The sequence below is a fragment of the Zonotrichia albicollis genome, chromosome 12 (genome assembly GCF_047830755.1).
Source record: "Zonotrichia albicollis isolate bZonAlb1 chromosome 12, bZonAlb1.hap1, whole genome shotgun sequence".
In the NCBI taxonomy this organism is placed as follows: domain Eukaryota; kingdom Metazoa; phylum Chordata; class Aves; order Passeriformes; family Passerellidae; genus Zonotrichia; species Zonotrichia albicollis.
In genome coordinates this window covers 1,152,212-1,171,952 of record NC_133830.1, presented here as the reverse complement: position 1 = coordinate 1,171,952, position 19,741 = coordinate 1,152,212, and the positions used below count along the sequence as shown (strand labels likewise).

The following is a 19,741-nucleotide window of genomic DNA, read 5'->3' as shown; positions in this document are numbered from 1 at the left end:
TAATTGGAAGGAGTATATTAGTTGGCTTTTTTTATGGATACAAAGGAAAGCCGTGTTTTGGGGGTGGAAAATCACAGGCACAAATGCCTTCCCTGCCGCTGGGAGCAGGGAATTCCTCATTTCAGTGTGCCAGAGCTGTGGCATTTGAAAGCAGTGCCTTCCCCAGCCCTGTGAGCCCGAGGAGGGATGGAAATGGGATTTATTCTCTGCGTGCAGCAGTCGCTGCTCCTCCTGTGCAAGGCCCTGTGAGCAGAGACCAATTAGTCCCATCCTGTAGCTTCCTTGTGATTTTTTTTTTCTGCTCCCTCTCTATTTGTTCCTGCCTGGCCTCACAGCACACAAGCCACTGTGTAACTCCCCAGAGAGCAGGAGCCACAAAATTTGTGAATTTGGGCTTACTTTGACTGGGAATTGAAATAACCCCAGTTACAGTGACAAGAACCCTGGTAAATCACCCAAAAAAGTCCATGCAATGCGTGCTGCTCCTTCGACTCCACTCGGAAGTGCTTCCTGCTGGAAACCAAAGTGACCTCAATAAGTTGTGATAAATGCACCTAATGGAGTGGTTTGGTCAGTATTACCTGTTTAGATATACTACTTATCTGCTCGTAGTTTATTTGGCTCAAGCAGAAAATCAGTTTACCAAAGTCCATGCAAAAGGCAGGAAGGTCTGGAGAACATCTGGTTATGTGAGGATAACTGGGGATAATGAGGTGAAGTGGGCTGTCCCTTTGGTTTGGGAAGTTCTGTGAGCACACAAAAGGTTTTGTATTTCACTTGGTTAAAAGGTACTTGGGCCAACTGGAAATATTGCAGTCGAAGTTTTTTAATCCTTACTCCTCTCAAGCTGGGATTGGATTTGTGGGTGGCCCTGAGGGGCCCTCACAGCACCGCGGGGATGGTGTGTGAGTGGTGAGGGTTGACATGCTCACGCCATCCCCACCGTAGTAGGCAAGGACGAGAGGACACGGACGGAATATCTGTGCCAGGGGATGCTCAGGTTGGACATCAAGAGGAACTTCTTAATGGAAAGGGTGGTCAGGTGTTGGAAGGAGCTACCCAGGGTGGTGGAGGCGTCTCCATCCCTGGAGGTGTCCAAGGAACGACTGGACGTGGTGACAAGGTCTGGGTGACAAGGTGGTGTTGGACTCGATGAGCTTGGGGGTCTTCCCCAGCCTTATGGAGCCTGTGGTGGAGAAGGCAGGGCAGAGCCTGCTCCATGGTGGGCTCAGGGGTGTCATCACTGCCTGTCCTGCTCCATGGCGGGAACGGGGTGACACAGCCCTCCTCATCACACCCAACATAGTGGCTCAGGTGTGTCACATCTCACCACACCCAACATGGCGGCTCAGGGGTGTCACACCCTCCTCATCACACCCACCATGGCGGCTCAGGGGTGTCACACCCTCCTCACCACACCCACCATGGCGGCTCAGGGGTGTCACACCCTCCTCACCACACCCACCATGGCGGCTCAGGGGTGTCACACCCTCCTCACCACACCCACCATGGCGGCCCCGCCCCGCCCTGTCCCGCCGCGGGCCCTCCGGCCGCCAGGGGGCGCTGCGGGCCGGGGCGGGGCCGGCGGGGCCGGGTGACCGCGGCGTCACGTGAGGGCGGCGGGGGGAGCCGGGCCCGGACGAGCGCGGCTGTCCCGGAGCGGCCGAGAGCAGCGCCCGGCACGGCCCAGCGCGGCTCGGCACGGCACAGCCCGGCCCGCAGCGTCCCGGCCCGCCGGAGCCATCGCCCGGCCCGACCCGCAGCGCCCCCGGCCCGGCCCGCAGCGCCCCCGGCCCGCCCGCCCGCCGCCACGATGCTGGCGCTGCTGTCCCGGCTGCTCGACTGGTTCCGCTCGCTCTTCTGGAAGGAGGAGATGGAGCTGACCCTGGTGGGGCTGCAGTACTCGGGCAAGACCACCTTCGTCAACGTCATCGCGGTGAGCGGGGCGGGCGGGGGCCGAGCTGGGCCCGGGGCCGCGGGCATGGAGCGGGGCCGGGGCCGCGGGGATGGAGCCGGGCCGGGCCAGGCCCAGCCGGGCCGCGGGGATGGAGCCGGGCCGGACCGGGCCGCGGGGAGCAGCGTGTGAGCCCTCGCTGGGGGGATGGCCGAGTGTCGGGGGCTGCCGTGCCTCCGTAAACCTTTGGGAACCCGTGGAGTCACCGATCCCCCAGCAGGGTCGGCCCCACAGCGGGCTCGGAAGGCGCCTTTCAGTCAGGGTGTCGGTGTGGCGGGGCCCTGTGAGCAGATGTGGAGATAACATTGTGTGTCTTCAGCTGCCGCCTCCCTTTGACTGCTTTTCGATAGTCCTAAATCACTTAAGTGTTAGCACCTACTCACGGTTCTCCTCTCAAACATTTGCTTATCGATTGCTGGAACCCATATCAAATAATCTTTCTCTTAAGGTGCAACTTAGCTAAGAAGTACAGCTCACAAGCCCATCAGCAGCCCATCAGCACTGGGGCCTGCTGATCTGGTGATGTGCCTGGAGCAGGTAAAGGAAGGGTGTGGGAATACTCCTACACGAAGCTTTTCCATTGTTGAACGAGATAAAGAGTGGTTTTGCCTAAATGGCGTGTTCAGCTTCATCAGTGTCCTGCTCTGCTGATGTATGGGATGGAAAACATTCCAGGGGACAGGCTGGACGTTGGGAGCTCCTGAAATGGGCAGCCAGGGTGTCTTTTGGTTTTTCAGGGAGTGTGGGTGACCTGAGTGCTGTGCACCTGGAAGGAGAAAGCTGATGTCTCCAGCTTTTGAGTGAGCACACCTTCATTTTGTCTCTTGGTTTTTGAGGCTGTGTCCTTAGCACCATGGAATACTTATTTATTTAAGTGCCAGTTGACTGAGTTAGTGTTTGGGGAAAGGACTTTCATTCTCTTGCAGTTGTGCATCATCCTTGCACACTGACAAACATCCTGGCAAACCATAACCAAGCCCTCGTGTAGCTCAGGTGTGAGCACTCAGTGGGCTCCTGATGACCATGGAAAATGGGTTACTTCATGAAAGGTAACTTCTCTAGCTTGTTGCCAGCTAAAAGTTGCTGGAATAACCCAGGAATGACAGGAGCCTTTTCTTTCACACTTTATCAATACATCTTGGCTTGGATTTGTAGAAATGGAGCTCTGAGGCTGTTGTACAGCCTCAATCTGTGGCTGCTGAGCTGGTACTCCTGGGAGTGTTTCTGCAGCTGGGGGCTCTGGGCAGGCTGTTAATCATCTGGAGTCCTCCTGGTGATGGCACTTGACCAAAAATGCTTTGCCTCTGTATAGTAGCAGCAGCACGAGTTTGGGGAGTAACCTGTGAGACTCACTGCAGGTATGTGCAGCAGTCAGAGCTGTAGTAGCTGCACATCAGTTGAGTCCATCTACGTTGTCTCCGGTGGGAGAAGTTTCCCCAAGTAAAGCTGGAGTCTGTTTCCAGCCTCCTCTGCGGGGGTTGGATCTTGCACGGTTTCAGCCACATGTTAGGATCACACCCAGGCATTTATCTGAGTGAGTGCCATTCAGGGAGCCTTGCAAAACCCCGGACAGGGAGGAAGCTGCTGAGCGTGCTGACACAGCCTCCTTAGCTGGTTTAGTTTGGAAGCATCAGGTCACATTGCTGAAGTTTTTAATTAGGAAATCTGGTGAGCCTTTACACAGAAAAGCAGAGGGAAATGGTTTGCCCAGGTCTGTATTATTGGTTTTAACAAAATAATGGCATAAGCTTCAGTTTCCAGTGCAAAATCACTTTTCAGAACAGTGCAGTCCATGGCATGCAGAGCTGTTTCCTTATTTGCTTCCTTGACTGACTTCAGTTCAGAGTCTGCATCTGGGGATGAGTGCAGGAAAAGAACAACTGCTCTCTGCAGGCCAGTTAATGGTTTGGGTGGATGAGGCTGTTGGGATTCCTCAAAACTGAAATGAAAGGAATGACACAGCAAGATGTCCTGTAGGACAGCTCTGAAGGCTGGAGTGCTCACCAGGAGCTTGCTGTGGCTCAGGAGGTTGTGTGCTACCTAACAAAGGGCTGCTGCCAGTCTGCCAACAGCGAGTTTAATCCAAAATAAATGTCTAATGTAATCTCTGCCCATCCAGTCAGGCATATGGAACCAGAGGGAAAACTCACCCAGTTACACAGGGAAGCTGGTACAGGGCCTGGCTGCTGCTGAAGTGGACAGGCCACGAGAGGCAGACAGTCCAGGTCTAGAATAATTCTTTTCTAGATTGGTGGTGGGTTTTGATCACGTTTATTCCTTCAGTGTAAACAAACACTTGATTTGTAATCAGGCTAAACAAGGGCCTGGAGAGAGGACAAGAGGGAATGGATTTGAACTGCGAGATGGAGAGGTTAGATTAGATATTAGGGAGAAATCCTCTGTGGGGGTGGGCAGGCCCTGGCACAGGTTCCCAGGGCCACTGGGGCTGCCCCTGGATCCCAAGGGCAGCTTGGACAGGGCTTGGGGCAGCCTGGGACAGTGGAAGGTGTCCCTGCCATGGCAGAAGTGGCACTGGATGGGCTTGAATGTCCCCCCCAACCCCAACCCTCCTGTGTTCAGTTTGATTAGGAGGTTTAAAAATCTCGTTAGAGCTGGATTCAGCTAATGCAGCTTCTGCTTTTCTAAGGCTCTGCATTAGTCACTGTCTCTAATTAGATATTAAGCATAAGTTTTCCATGTGTGTGAGTAAACTTGCTCACAAGGGAGGATATCATTTCTTCCTGGTCCTAATTTCCCTAATGTGGATGGCCTGTGGCTCTTATTCAGAGAAACTGCATGTCATCCCGGGATCGCATCTGGGATTGTCGGCTCCTGAGCCGAGCCCTGCAAATGCCCATTATTTACAGCCTCTGCAGGACCTGGTGGTGTTTGCAGCTCGTGGCCATTCCCTCAGCCCAGGAACTGGGAATGCTGCTGGGGCCGTGTGAGGCCACTGAAACACGACTCAGGTAAGCTGAGCCTGCCCACGGCCCTGCAGGTGTGCTGCTGGGGGACAGCGGGGCACCCCTGCAGCTTGGGGACAACGGGCACCCCTGCAGCTGGGGAACAGTGGGGCACCCCTGCAGCCAGGGAATGGGGCACCCCTGCAGCTGGGGGACAATGGGACACCCCTGCAGCCTCCACAGCCTATTGCATGGAATAGTGGCCTGCACTGGAGTTTCTGTAGAAGCATTTCCTGATGCCTGGCAGGTTGATCCTTGATCCAGGTGTTTGGCACTGAAGCTCATTAGCCTGATAGTCAGTGAGCAGAGATCTGGAGGAGTGGGAAGAAGTTGGACTTTTCTGATATGGTTATCAGGTTAAGGAGTTAAACTCAGCCTGTTTGTGGTGACAGGGTAAATAAGGTCCCTCTTTAGGATTTGTGTCAGAGCCTGAATTAGTGTGGTTGGATTTTTAACTTTGGAATATCTGGCAAGTGTTGGAATGAGACTGTGGTTTCTAGAGAGAGGCAATTCCTGAAGTGCCTCTCAAGGAAAGATTCGTTTGGCCAGCTGGGAGCTGCAACTTCCTTCTGTTCTCATGGCTGTTAGAAGTAACTTGGGCTTGAAGAAGTCGCACCAGAGAAGTGCAGGAAAATATTGCTCTAAAGAGCTGCACTGCTGTTTTACTGCCTTTTGAACCACCCAGGCAGGCCATAGATCCCGTGTGTACTGTGGCTAAGGGAGAAGGCTGATAAAATTTGAAGTGTTTCTTAATGGCAGAAGTCTCTTGAAATGCATTGCATCACTTCATTAGCTAATAAAGCTCCTAGGAGGTGACTCAGACCCTTTCTTTGAGGTCCTGCTGCCTGTACCCTAGATGGGCTAAAACAGGTGACTGAAATCAGAATCCCCTTTTTCCATTTGGGTACTGAGTTCCTGTAGAGCACTTGGTAAGCAGTGGCAGAGCTTTGAGTGGTAACATCTGGATAAGGACATTTTTCTTGACTATCAGAAACATGAAATATCCTGAGCTTTACATGACTGCCTTCTGGACAGACATACACCTTCTTTATGGTAGGTGTTTATTAAACTGTCCATGTCCTTTTAAATATTCAGTTAAACTCAGGGCTGGGGAAATAAAAATGCCTTTTCTTGTCATATACCACTGTTCTGGTTTCTGCAGGAATCATTCCTGGAAGTGCTGTTGGGAAGCCTTTCAGGGATTAAGTTTCTAATCTGGAGTTCAGGCTTCTGATCGTGATCACAAGTGGCTGGAACACTGAGGTATTTCCTAAAGAAGGAAGCTGGCCTGTAGAAAGTTGATTTGTCCATTTATGAGGCACTGCTTGGTTGAGGCTATGAGTGTTGCAGAGGAGGCTTAGTGTAGGGGTAGCTTGATATAATGCTAAAATTGCACTGCTTTTTAAATAATTTTTTAAGAAGACATTTTGGAGACATGCAGCATTTTTTCTTAGTGCGAAAAGAAAGAAATTTTTAGGGATGAGCAGGAGAGTTTAGTGTAATATTCTGGTTCAGGTGGCTTGGGAGTGTCCTGGCTGGATTCCATACTCCAGTGGTGTTGTCTCCTAGTTGGTTAAGCTTGTTTGTGATCTCATCTAGCTGGATGAAAAGTATTATGATTAAAGATAAAACAATCTTTCCTGTGTGATAGCAGAGTCCCTGTGAAGAAATGGGTCCTGTAACAGTAGTGAATCATGTCAGCTTTATGAGATGCAAACTAAAGGCTGCCCTGACCTTCTCTGATGATTCAATGTCCTTCTGCAGGCTGTGCAGTCAGAATCAAGCTGCTTAGGGGGCTGTCCAAGGCCAGGCTGGACAGGGCTTGGAGCAGTCTGGGGTAGTGCAAGGTGCCCCTGCCCATGGCAGGGGGGAGCTGGATGGGCTTTGAGGTTCCTCCCAAGTGAAACCACTCTACTGTTCCATAACTCCCTGGAATTTGAGTTTCTGGCTGTAGCTGATGGTTTTGGAGAGGCAGATGAAGAAACCCAAATGTGTTTTGTTTGGTTTATGGTTTGACTCAAGACAACTGGAAATGGTAGGCTTAATAAGGTTGTTGTAATATTAATTAAATTATAAAAGAGACTAAACTTGCATCCTTTATACACTTTTGGAATGTCAGGACATGACAAGTTGTCACTTGTCCAAAGTTTTCCTCTGGGAAATGAGCTGTACCTGTAGCTGGCTTGTTCAGAAATGCTGCAGTCTGTGATTTAGTGCTGCCCCTGATACTGGGTGAGCTGAACCCAAACTGATCCATGGAATAAAGTCCCTTAGTTCAGTCTGGATGCAGTTCTGCTGCTCTGAATAATAAGTACTCATCTGGGTAAGTGGGTTCATGCTGCACTGAAATCTCTTGTTTGGGTTCTCCAGGAGCTTTGAAGGGAGCATCTCTCAAACCAGGAGCTGAAGGATTGGTCCTGGGGGATCTTGGTGGCCTCTGAAATGGGCTCTGTTTAGTCTCCCCGTCCCTTATCTCCCACAGGCTTGGAGTTAACTTTGTTTGGTGACCTTGGGTTTGTGCTGGTGCTGTGTCTGTGTGACCTCGGGCTGAGGCTTGCAGCAGGAGCCCTGCTGGGACAGCTCCTGCCCTTCCCGGAGCGCTGCTGGGGTGGGCTCGGTGCTGGAAGCAAGGCTGCTGTCCTTGATGCGTGTTGGAGCAGCGCTGCTGTGTGTGACAGCAGCCAAAGGCTTTCCCATCGGGAATCGACAATATTGCTGTGCATATCAAACTTGTTTTAAAGCTGCTGTTTCAGGAGAAAGCATCTTATTGTGAGCACACAGTGATAGCACCGAGTACTCTGCTCTGGGAGGGAAGGCTGATTCAAACCAAGTGACTGCTAGTAAAAGTATGTTCCTTTTGTGCTACTCTCCGAGTAGCTTTTGCATATGAATACACCAAGTTGAAGCTGAATTCCTGACTTTTTTCCTCTGAGGAGGTAGTAAACAAAAGCCCTCTAAATTCTGAGTGTAGAGAACAGTTTCTGGGCCAAGGCAGTTGAATGTGGTAGCAGAATCTATCAAAGGAGATCACTGTCTGCTGCTAAAGTCCTTTACAATCGTTTTAACCAATTTTTGACCTGTCTTAAAAGAGAAGGGGACTTCCAATAGCTTCCTTTGGGTCCAGTGAGCAGAGGAACACCCACACTCATGTCAGGGGAAGGTCTTTCAAATGAAGACCTGAGCTGACCCATGTGTTCCTGTCAGCTCTGGATCATCCTTCTGCAAAGCAGAGAACAGCTGAAGTTCAACTGGGTGACTGCAGGTTTAAGGGTTTGTGGTTTTAAGCAAGTCAAAACAAGTTAGGGGATGTGCAGCGTGGGTAGTGAGCACTTGGGAAGGAATCAGATGCAGCAGCTTTCCTGGAGATTCTGTAAAAGTTTCCCTGTGGTGGATCACAGTAATTTCAACATTACATTAAAGATGTGGCAAATAAAGTGCTGCTCCAATCTGCAGGAATCTGTGTCCTGAAAGAGCAGTGGGAGAACATGAAATGGGTGCTGCAATTAGTGGGATGACTGGCACAGGGAGTGCTGCAAGGGAGGGCTGTAAACTCCTCACAGGGATGGGCAGGGAGTGTTTGGGCAGCCTGGAGCTTGATGAGGATCATGATAAGGTGGTTTATGGGCAGGAATCAGGCCAACAAGGCAGATATCCTGGTGGGAGTCTCCTCTAGACCACCCAGCCCAGGATGAAGAGGCACCAAAATCCTCCTCACGCTGCTGGGAGCAGTCTCACCATGGCTAGGCCTTGTTCTCATAGGGCACCTCAGCTTCCCACGTGTCTGCTGGAAATAAACACAGCAGGAAGGTGATGAGTCCTGCAGGTTCCTGGAATGTGTGTTCCTATTGATAAGAACAGCTCTCGAGAGAAGGATCTGGAAGGATCTGAGTGGGAATAGTTGGCAGCATCTGGGGTAAGGCTCAGCAGCAGAGATGGAGGCTCAGGGAGTGCTTGGGAGACGCTGGGATTGGAGCTGTGGGTGTGGGGTGTGACTGGAGGCAGGAATGTGGAGGCAGGAATGCTGCGGTGCTTGAGCAACTGGCAAGTGACCCTTCAGAGGCAAGGTTGGTTTGAGGAGCTGAGCTGAGCTGGCCCAGGCGTGGCAGCACAGCTGACCATGGGCTCTGGGCTGTGCTGGTCACTCTGGCTGCAGTGGGCAGCTCAGGCCCTGGCATCTGGGGCAGGAATGGGCATTTCCTGGGCTGGCATTCCCATTGGGCACCCACCCTGCCACACTAAAAGGGGTAGAGTGGCTTCTGTATCAGTGCTGCAGGGTCTGACCCAAGCTCCTCGTGCAGCCCTGGTCCTGCTGCCCACACTGTTCCTGATACAAGCCAGGAGCTGCTGCCCTTCATGGCCACCTGGAGTTGCTCCTTGCAGCCTGTGGGCAGTCAGGCCCTAACTCTGGGGTGGTGTGCCTGCTTCAGAGATCCCAAAAGCCTTTGAGCCCCAGGGAACTTCTCTGGCCAGTGTCAGGGGAGAGATGCAGACTTTGCTGCTGTGATACCAAACCCTAATTAAACAACTGAATGCTTTGGGATCAACCCTAATTTTTCCAAGTGTGCTTGACTGTCTGGTTCTATTACACATAATGGATGTAGTGAGCTTCATAATGGCCACTGTGGCTGATTCACCTTCTGCCAAACAGCCAAGGCAGAAATCTGTAGTAGTGTTGAAAACTCTTGTTGTGGCTGCAGGAGCTGGTTGGGAACTTGGCTCTCAGGCTGCTGCAGATGGAAGTGTTACAGACAGTAGAACATCTGCTGCTGGAGAAGCTCTCCAGTGCAGTGCTGCTTGCAGCAGCTCTGTCCAGCTGGGAGTGATGCTGGAAACAGGCTCAGACCCTCTGGAGCTGCGTTTGCCACTGCTGCACACGCTGGGCGCTGGCCTGGCAGGAAGCTGACCCGGCAGGTCCTTCCACTTTGCAGCCTCTCACACTCCTCAGGGAGTCACCCCCTACCTGTGGGTTGGAGGCTTCCTCCACAGGAGTGATTTATTGCTGCAAAGGCTGGCCAGAGAGCAGCTTGCATCACAGGGAGCCCTTCTGGATATTTCCAGCTCGCAGGTAACTGGGAGCTCCCCACAGGCAGGCCTTGGCTCCAGCAGGTGAATGGCTCCTTCCTCCCTTGCCCTGGCTGTCCGTCTGCTGAGCTGTGCAAAGCTCTTTCTTTGCTCCCCTGGCTGCCTCAAGGCTTGAAAAACGATTTCAGTGCTTGTAAGAAATGAGTTGTCTGACTTCACACAAGCTCCAGTACACATGGATTTAACATCCACGACTTCTTGGCCGTAAAACCTTCAGTTGGAAGGTGAATGGTTAGAAAAAGCCTGTGTTATTTTACTATGTAAACCACTTGTGTCAGATAAGCACTAAATTTAACTTTCTCTGTTTTTCTTTTTTCCAGTCAGGTCAATTCAGTGAAGATATGATTCCTACTGTGGGCTTCAACATGAGGAAGGTTACAAAGGGTAATGTTACAATAAAGGTATGTTGCCATTGTTGACTGTTTTCTTTAGGGTCTAGTTTGAAATTTACATGTTTGCTCTGTTTTGCTTCCAGCCTTGAGGCAAATATAGAACACTGAAGAGGCTCAGCTAAATCTGTCGAGTAGCTTAAGAAGACATTTATGTTTATTTATGGAGTTTCTGAAATGAGAAGCTGTGTGTGATTCCCAGGTTCATGGACTAGCTAAAGCACTGTTGTGATGATGCTGTCTGGCTTAGATCTGAGTGTTTGAGGCCCAGAGATGCTGCTTTCCTGCTCATCAATTTGCTTAGGGGAAGGATTTTGAAGTGAATACATTGTGTTTTCTTGTGTAGCTCAGTATGTAGCCTTCATACACAGGATGCTGTTACATCTGGTGCAAGGTGCTCCAGTTTGCACCTCCTGCTGCTGGCCCTAAGCTCTGAGCAGCTGTGCAGGGGATTATTCCTGTTTCAGCATGGGAGGGGTCAAGCAGCTGCTTAAGAGAAAGGAAAAGCTGTAGTGATTTCTTGTCTTATCTTTGCCTGACATGTTTGAACACAGTGCATGGCTAAATTGTCTTTCTCCCCTTGCCTTAAGATTTGGGATATAGGAGGGCAGCCCCGATTCCGGAGCATGTGGGAGCGATATTGCAGAGGAGTTAATGCTATTGTGTAAGTGTCCTTCCTTCAGCTCTGCTTCCTTCACACGGCCTTCCTTCTCTGGGAGCCTCCCTAACACTGCATGCCTCACTCTGTAGTTCTCCTTGTGGTTCTGAACCTGCCCTGCAGCCACACTGACCTTGTTCACCCTTCAGTTCAGGGCTCAGATGGGTTATTTTATCAGTGTCTGATCTGGAGGACTAACTCCTCCCTGTCTGAACTGGGTGGCAGTGCTAACTCAAAGCATCTTCCTTCTGCTCTGGTCTTAAAATATTTTTTTTAAAGAACTAAATTCTTTGCTCAGAAATCCTAGCTTTGTTGAAAGCCTTGTTGAATGTACCCAAACCTGGCAGTGTAAAGGAAAAAAAAAAAAAAGTGATGTTTCTGCAGGAGCTCAGTGTCGCTGACCTAACCTGAAATTCTCTTTAAAGCTACATGGTAGATGCTGCAGATCGTGACAAAATAGAAGCCTCTCGGAATGAGCTGCACAATCTTCTAGATAAGCCCCAGCTACAAGGAATCCCTGTAAGTAACATCACCTTAGACACCATTAATTGTCTCTGAGGAATGTGCACACTTGAGCAACTCTGAAGTCTGCCTTGAACTCTGAATTATAAGGCCCAACCTTACTGGTCAGTATAGGCATGGACAGTGCCTGCCCCCAGTGCCTCAAACCAATTATTGACCTTCAGTGGTCTTATTTCACTCAGTGCTCCCAAAACATAATAAATACAATTAAGGCAGAGGTTTAGAGGATTCCACAGTATGAGTTTGTGCTGTTGACTAAAGGTTAACCACAGTGTAGTACAGAAGTGTAGAGTAAGTTTGGGCAATCTCAGTGAGTGTGCTGCAAATGTTTTCAGATTTATCAGCTGACATATTCTCTTGCTTGCTCTTTGCACAGAACAGTTTATTTGTACCCCCTCTTTCCCTGTGACTAGGTCAGTCTTCTTTATAGATCTGGTTTAACTGAATATCTCGTTCCATTAGATTTAATAGATCCACACTGCTCATGAGACTCCCTTGAAGTTTGTTGGTTTTCTGGTTTTGATTGGGGTTTTTGTCTGTTTGGGGTTTTCTAAAGCAAAGCCACAACCATATCCTTCTCTGGATTTCAGGTTCTAGTACTTGGAAATAAGAGAGACCTTCCTAATGCTTTGGATGAGAAACAGCTAATTGAAAAGATGTAAGTCTAACCCTTGCTAAGAAACATTTCTCTTTCTCAATAAATTCATGTACATAGAGTTGTTATTAGATCAGGAAGCTTGCATTTATGAGTGGAAAACCCAGCAAGAGCAGGTAACTGAATATTGTACAGAACAAGTTGTGTGGGGAAGGGGAAGAGGAGCAGCTCAGGCTGTCAGTAAGAGCCCTTGTGTCAGTGAAATGTGTGCTGACCTGTTCTCTCTTTCCTAGGAATCTTGCTGCTATTCAGGACAGAGAAATCTGCTGCTACTCAATTTCTTGCAAAGAGAAAGATAATATAGGTAACTATTAACCCAAACCACTGAGAATTATGAAGTGCTGTCAGAGGGTGGACTGGGGAGATTTTAAGTTCTTAAACAAACTTCCTGTCTTCAGGAAACCAGGAACAAATCAAAGACCAGTGTGTGAGTGCAGGGTTAAATTCAGTATAACTCCTGATGGCAGTGAGGAGGCCTGACTGGGGTTAAAGTTTTAAGGGCTGTAGTTACCAAAAATGCCAGTCCCTGTGAAATCTGCTCCTGTCTTCAGTCAGTTTGCAGGAGAGAGCTGACTAGTCCATTGCCTTGGCCTGAATGATTTTATACTTCTGTCAGGTGCTCTCACCTCTGCCTCACTTGGTCACGATGCCAAGAACTCACTGCAAGTTTTCCCCCAAGTTTATTCACCAGGATTATTTCCCTTGAAATAGTCACCTTCCCTTGCTGTGTTATCAGAGCAGTTTGTGTTGTGGCATCTGCCAGTCCCCTGCAGCCAAACAATGCCCTTTCCTGGCACAGACATCATCTACTTCAGAACTTGAGGAGTTCAAACAGAAACCATGTCGGGTAATCTCTGGTATTTGCCATAAGCTTTGTGAGTAAACTGAGTCACCTCAGCTGAGTGAAAACAGAATTTAACAACACTTCCCACCCTTTTCCTGGTGCCTTCCATGGCTGCCATGGGATTAACACTGGTGCATTGCCAGGGTAACAGGAGTTTGCTGATGAGGAAACTTACAGGTGATGCTCCCAGGAGAAGTTCTAAAGGATACCAAGATGGCTTTATAGGGGAAGAAGCTTCTTTCTAGGAAAATGGAATAGTCTGTGGAGCAGTTATGGCTTCCAAGAAGCCCCTGTCACCTTAGCATCAGTTAAATGTTCAGACATGCTGGATGGAAGCAGAGACTCCTTTCTGTGGAGATCCACACAAGGATTAACACCAGGCAAAAGGCAGGGCCTTAGCAGAGCCTCTTCAGGCAGGGAGGAGCACGGTGCCTGGTACCACAGGGCTAAACCAGCTCTGTGCTCATCACAGGAGGAGCTGCAGGCACTGAACAGAGCAGTGCTGATCTAAAACTAATTATTGGAGCCACAGTGAAGTGTCCCATGCAGGAATATCTTATTCCTAGGAATGGACTGACCTGAGGAACCAGGATGTGTGGGGCAGTGCCTGTCATTGTTATTTAAAGGATGCTGAGCAGTTACAGGATCAAAGCATGGACAGCAAACATCCAGAAAATCATTGTGTTCATCTGCCCTGGCCATCCTCTAGAGAAGGGCTGGGATATTCCTGTCCTGGTTGGGGACACTGGAATACCAAAGCCTTTTCACTTACACCAATACAGACACTTGAATGTGGAACTTCTCTTCTCTCTCCTGTAGATATCACGCTTCAGTGGCTTATTCAGCATTCAAAATCTAGAAGAAGCTGAAGTCTTCCTGGAATCTCCAGTACCAGTTGGCCATAATCTCAATTGTCCACTTCCCTCCATAATGAGATACTACCCCAAAATCCTGTATCAAGAATCTGCCTTTTCACGGTTCATTTCTCATGTGCACTGCTGAAGACTTGTATTCCTATTCTGTCACAAAACAACTAGAGTTGTCATGATAAAGTCAGCACAAATATTTATTTTACACCATCTGTGGTGGGAGGGTTGTGGGGGGGGCTTTTTAAAGAAATATCTCTACCATGTTAACTACGATGGTACACTCTGTTCTGGTTTTTCAGGGCCAGGTTTTTATATGATTTTCAGCAAGTGTTTTATTTCTAGTGTTTAGTGGCTTGAAGATGCTGATGCTTGACAGCATTGAGATTCTGTAAGATGCCACATACAGTAGTTAGAAAACATTTAAGCGTGAATTGTGGGATACTGATTGATCTCACAGATGCATGTGATGTGTGTATGTAAGCAGAGAAATGGAAACTGTTTGCAGAGGGGAGCACAAGGCATAGATCAGCATCACTAATCTACAGCTGAGATCCTGTCACTTGAGAAAGAAAACTCTCGTGATGAATTAGGAAAGTCATCTGTTTAAAATCATTCTGTTGCTTCTGTTTAACATTTATGTGGGGGATGGGAATGGACTGTTCTGTCAAACTTTCAAAAATTGGAGTATTCCAGCATGAAAACAAATCGCTAGGAACATCAGGCTGTGTTCAAATACATTTTTCTATCTCCAGATTCTTGTGGTCTCTCTCTGAAACCAGAACATGCATTCTGAGCAGCTGCATGACACCCAAATTACTGATGCTCTTGTATCGAGGCAGTCGTTGACCTTTAGCACAATCTGTGTGTAATTGTCAGTGTCTCTCCTGCTCCTGGAATGGCTGGGCACAGTTTCACCTGGTGCTATGGAATACCTGGGCTATTGTGACAACTCTAGACCCGCCTGCTTTCTCGATGTAACCATGTGCAAAGCCTGTCACATGCAATGAAATGTTTTGCTGTGTCAAAGCACAAGAGAGCCAACGAATCGATCCTGTCTCTTGACTAGCTCCTGCAGCTTAGGGAAGTGTGTATAAACTCAAGACTGTAACGTTTCTGTAGCTTTACTTTCTCAGTGACTTCAGCATATTTAAAGGGACAGCCTTGTTGGGACGGGTTTGTTCTTCAGCAGTGTCAGTGTGGCTCCTGGTGTGTGCAGATCCATGTGCAGCTGCTTGTGTTGCCTCACACTGTGTGTGACTCCTCACCTGACGTGGTTTGCAGCCCTGGGAGCAGCCCTGTCCCCTCTGTTCTGAGAGCCAGTGTTACTGCAGCCTGCCATGGCCTTACTGTCCTGTCCCAGCTCTGGCGCTGCTGCACCCACACTACAGCTGCCTGCCTTCAGTCTGAAGTTCCATTTGAACTTTCTGTCCCCTTTCAGTTCTCTGAAGCATGGTTTCAATTAATCCATACTCTGGTGCTGTAGAGGAGAGGGTGTATTAACTTGCTACTGTAGTCCCGAGTTCTCCAGAACTGCTACAGTTACTTTTATTTAGCAAACTTGCTTGTGCCTATCATGAGGAAACTAAACTAGAATGTGTGAATCTTTGTGGGGGACCAGGTCACTGTTTAGTTAACTGGCCTATAGCTAAACTTGATGTGTTTGGTGTTTATCTACTTCACTGCTTTCAGCGTTTATGGCATCCAAACACTACCAATTGTTAACCTGTGCATTACTCTCTGCATGTGAACAACTTATACAATTACTGAACTTTGTAAATACGTGATTTTTTTTTTTTATTTAGGTGGATGCATATGTTGGTTTACTGCTCTTCAGCTTTATTCAATAAACTTATGTTTTGAGGGTTGTATTGACACTTAACTGCCTGACTTGAGTTGGTGTGGCTGAAATCATGGAAAAACACAATGGGATGTTTGTCTCCTCTGCCAAAGATTCCAGTGGGGGAAGAAGGACTGGTAAATACCTGAGCTGATTTGTATTCTGTGGTTCAACTCTTCCAGTGAAATGCTCATAAAACTACCCCTGAGGCCTGGGGCTTGCTCCCCTTACCTGAGCAAGCTCGGATAGTCAATCTGAGCAGGTTGCAGGGCTTTTTTGTGTGTGTGAGAAGCACTGGTCAGCTGCAGGGTCTGAAGCAGGGGCAGCCTTCTGGAGCTCAGTTTTCAGGAGAGATAGAAATGCATGTGTCTGCAAGCTTGGTTCTTGTGTCAAGCCTAGAGTAAAACCTTTGTTTTTCATAAGTGTCAGATCTTGCAGTGCCTGATCATTCACTGCCAATTAAAGCAGAAGGATTCTTATCTCAGTGGAAAGTGAGGCTTTTGTTGACTGAGGTCTTGAACAAAATCTTTGCTGTGATTTTATTCTGAAGTTTCACTGACTGTTCTTCCCAAAGGTTTTTGTTGTATTAATTTCTCTTAGGACACTGATTAATTAATAGGAGTGTCTGTCAGCATCTTCCAATTAATGGTAAGAAATTGGATGTCTTGTTTCAGGCTTGTCTCCATGTAAGCTTTCAGACTTACTGGGCTGTGCCAGGTCAGTTTTTAGTCCTGAGTGCAGGTGTTTGAGCATCCTTCATGTGTAACTCAGCTGGGGAAAGGACTAGTGACCTGTTAAAGATGCTGTGCATGTGTCTTTGGGAGCTCCCTGCAGGTCATGGTCAAAGTAAAATGTCTCTAGACACCAATGTGAACACAGTGTTAGTGCACTAAGCCTTGTCAGCCTGGTTGGTGTGATAGCAGCACCAGTCATTCAGTAAATCAGCTGTGCTATGACTGCCCACAGCTCTTTGCTTGGTGTGCTGTCTCGGTACCACTTTGTTTCTAGGTGTAAATAGCAGGGAGAGGCACAGGAACCCCCATGGTGTGTGTGCTCTACAAGGTCCATTTGCAACACTCCCAAATGCCCAGCTGGGTTTCACAGCTGTGGTGGCACTGCCCTGCCAGCTGCCCTTGGCTACTGCTGGGGCAGCAAGGAGCCCTCAGAGTGGCTGCATTGTTCTGGTTCTGACCTTGAGTAACTTGCCAGGTACCTTTTCTTTGAAAAGAGGAGGAATTGTTTCCTTCTCAACACCTTCTCAGCCTTGGACTGAAAAAAACTCATCTGGCACTTTATGTCCAAGGTTAAATCTTTTCTGGCCTAATAAAGGTGTGGAGCCCAGCACAGGCATTAATGGTGTTTGCTGAACTTGGCTGCTGCAGCTGTGTTCTAGAAATGTAATCTCACCAGGATTACTTGTCTCAGGCTCTGTAGGGAGCATGGACAGTAAAAAGAGGCTGATTCAATTTCCCATTCTCTTCACTAAAGTTGCTTTTGGGAATGCATTTTAGTTTATTGCATTTGACATCAATATAGCCCTACTTATGTCACACAGTCCTGAAACTCCCCTGATGCAGGTCTTGACTGTTGGCATGTTCAGAAAAGCAGCTCTTGTGAAAAGGCAGACACTGTGTGGTGGTGAATAGCTGGGAGCTGACAGCAGTCCTGCCTCTGTGGGGTGTGGGCACTGTGCTGTCCTGGGTTTAACTCAGCTCCCAGCCCTTGGTGGTGGCTCTGTTCGGTGCAGGTGCTCCTGGAGCAGCAGAGGTGCATGAGGAAGGGTTGTGCTTGCCCCCACAGCTCTGCAGGAGAGTTCCCTTGGAGTGTCCCTGTCCAGCTGCAGTGTGGGTGGTGGTTCCATAGATGCAGGTACAGAGCAGGGGAGCTCCCATCAGCCAGGGACAGCTGAGGGCTGGGCAGCTGCACAGAGCAGCTCCTTCCCACCACCTGGCAACAGGAAAGATGCACAAATGTGCAGCTGTTCCATCATCCGTAGAACCAATAATCCAGTTCCTCAACGATTTATGTTTTCCCTTTGCATCTTGATGGAAACAGGTTGGAAGGATTTTGGGTGCTGACAAATCCAACTGCATAATCTTCACTTTCTGGTAGAAGTAAAGGCCAAAGAAAATGCCTTAAACAGTCTGTCTGTTGAATCTAGGAGTGTTGTGCAGTGATCTGTAATAACCTGAGGCATGGCTTAGCAGGATTATCAAGCTTTGAACTCCCTGAGGTTTCCCTTGTCGTTTGTGGCTGGCAGTGGCACGTCCTGGTTTGCTTTGTGCAGGAACTGTGCTCCCCCCGCATGCCCACACTGCTCCCCTGCCTTGCTCCTGCCCTGACCTGACAGTGTGGATCCCAAAAAGGGCTGCAGAACAGATCTAGCTGTGTTTCTGAGGTGACATGGACAGTGAGAAATCATGTGTGTGAGTGCCTGAGCTTCAGGGCTTCAGTTCCCAAACGGTGAGTGCAGCACTTGTCTCACCAGAGCGTGACCCTGAGAGAGGGCTCTGCTGCTCAGGGCTGCAGCTGCTGCTGCTCCCCATGCCTTGGTGAAACAGGGGCTCTCTCTGCGTGCCACTCCAATGGCAAACTCAGAGTGGCACTCACAGGGGCTTTGCACATACTCTGTAAAAGGAGAAGTGAAATACTTGATGTTTTTATTTCCCTCCCAGTGGAAGGTGGGTAAGTAGACCTTTGTGCCAGGATTAGTGCCTTTTAATTATGACATGACAGGTTTTATTCTGTTAAAGGCAACATGCATCATTGTGATAATTTTGAAGTGCTTCAATAAAGTGTTGTTGAAAACCACTTTTTTGCATATTCATCTGTAGTAGGATAGCTGATATATTATTGTTAGAAATAGCTAAGAACCCTCATTACCTAATTTAACTTTACATAACTTCATCTGGAGAATGACTGTAAACCTTGTGCTCAGTGGGGGCAACTTTGAAAGGCCAGGCTGTGAAATTCCCATTCCTGATTATGTTCTGGTGCTGGAAGCATTGGTTGGTCTCATTTGTGTTTCTCTCTGAACAGACCCATTGGGTTGAACCATATTATTCAACAAACAGAGCAAATTTGTCAGTAGAGGAAGAAAAAATTGTGGTGTGTTAAATTTAAAGCTGAAATTTTCTCAAGAGTAAGTAAACTGTTAAGGTGCTTTTGTGTAATTGTGTTAATTTGGGGTGTGGATACTTCAGTCTTTGCAGCAAGAAGGAATTTTCCTCCTGTTAGAATCAATAATTAAGTCCCTTCTTGGTTTGGGTAACATTTAAAAGATCCATGAATTCTGCAGACTGAGGAAGGGAACTGAAAGATTGTCCAGGCTAGAGGATTTTATCCAGAGTCAGCATCCAGAAGTCTGGATGGACCACTGAGTTGTGATACTTGATTTGGATTTATTCGTTCTAGTGTTCCCGTTGCAATGATTGGAAAACAAAGACCTGACTTCTGAACTACTCTCCAATACAAGCTGAAGACAGATCTTTATTGTCTGCTTGTCTGTCTGTGCATAATACTCCTTTTTTTTCCTGTGCAGGCATTTTTCACGTTCTGTTCCATTTCCTTGTAACCAACCAGGCACTTTGGTAAAAGGATGCAGCACCAGCGTGGAAGGACAGCTCAGCTCGGTGACAAGTGACCAGTTCACAGCCAGTGACTCAATGCTGCTGAGGGTGCTGGGGTAGCTCGGAGCTGAGTTTCCTCTTTACTTCCCCTGGCGGTGGTTTCTTTCTGTTCTTTTATCTTCAAGAGGTTTGGTTTTACCAGTGCTGCTGGAGTGTGTTCACTCATATCCACATCCACACCTGGCACTTGTCAGCTCTTTTTCTGCAGCTCTGTCCCTCACCCCGTGCCCGGGGCCACCAGTGCTGTGGTCACAGCTGGTGTGAGCTCTGCTCCTCATGTATGCCCCTGTCAGTGCTGGCACTGCGGGATGGCAATGGCTGTGTCCGTCTGCTGCAGGA

General features: G+C 48.6%; 1 protein-coding gene across 1 annotated transcript; it reads left to right on the top strand.

The window, feature by feature from the left end:
- The first annotated feature begins 1,581 nt into the window (after nucleotides 1-1,581).
- On the top strand, nucleotides 1,582-18,584 carry ARL8B (ARF like GTPase 8B). Its single transcript, XM_074550290.1, has 7 exons — nucleotides 1,582-1,936; nucleotides 10,320-10,400; nucleotides 10,979-11,052; nucleotides 11,472-11,565; nucleotides 12,159-12,226; nucleotides 12,457-12,527; nucleotides 13,887-18,584. Exons 1-7 carry the CDS (start codon nucleotides 1,814-1,816, stop codon nucleotides 13,934-13,936), a joined length of 561 nt encoding a protein of 186 aa, XP_074406391.1. The 5' UTR covers nucleotides 1,582-1,813; the 3' UTR covers nucleotides 13,937-18,584.
- The last annotated feature ends 1,157 nt before the right edge of the window (nucleotides 18,585-19,741 follow it).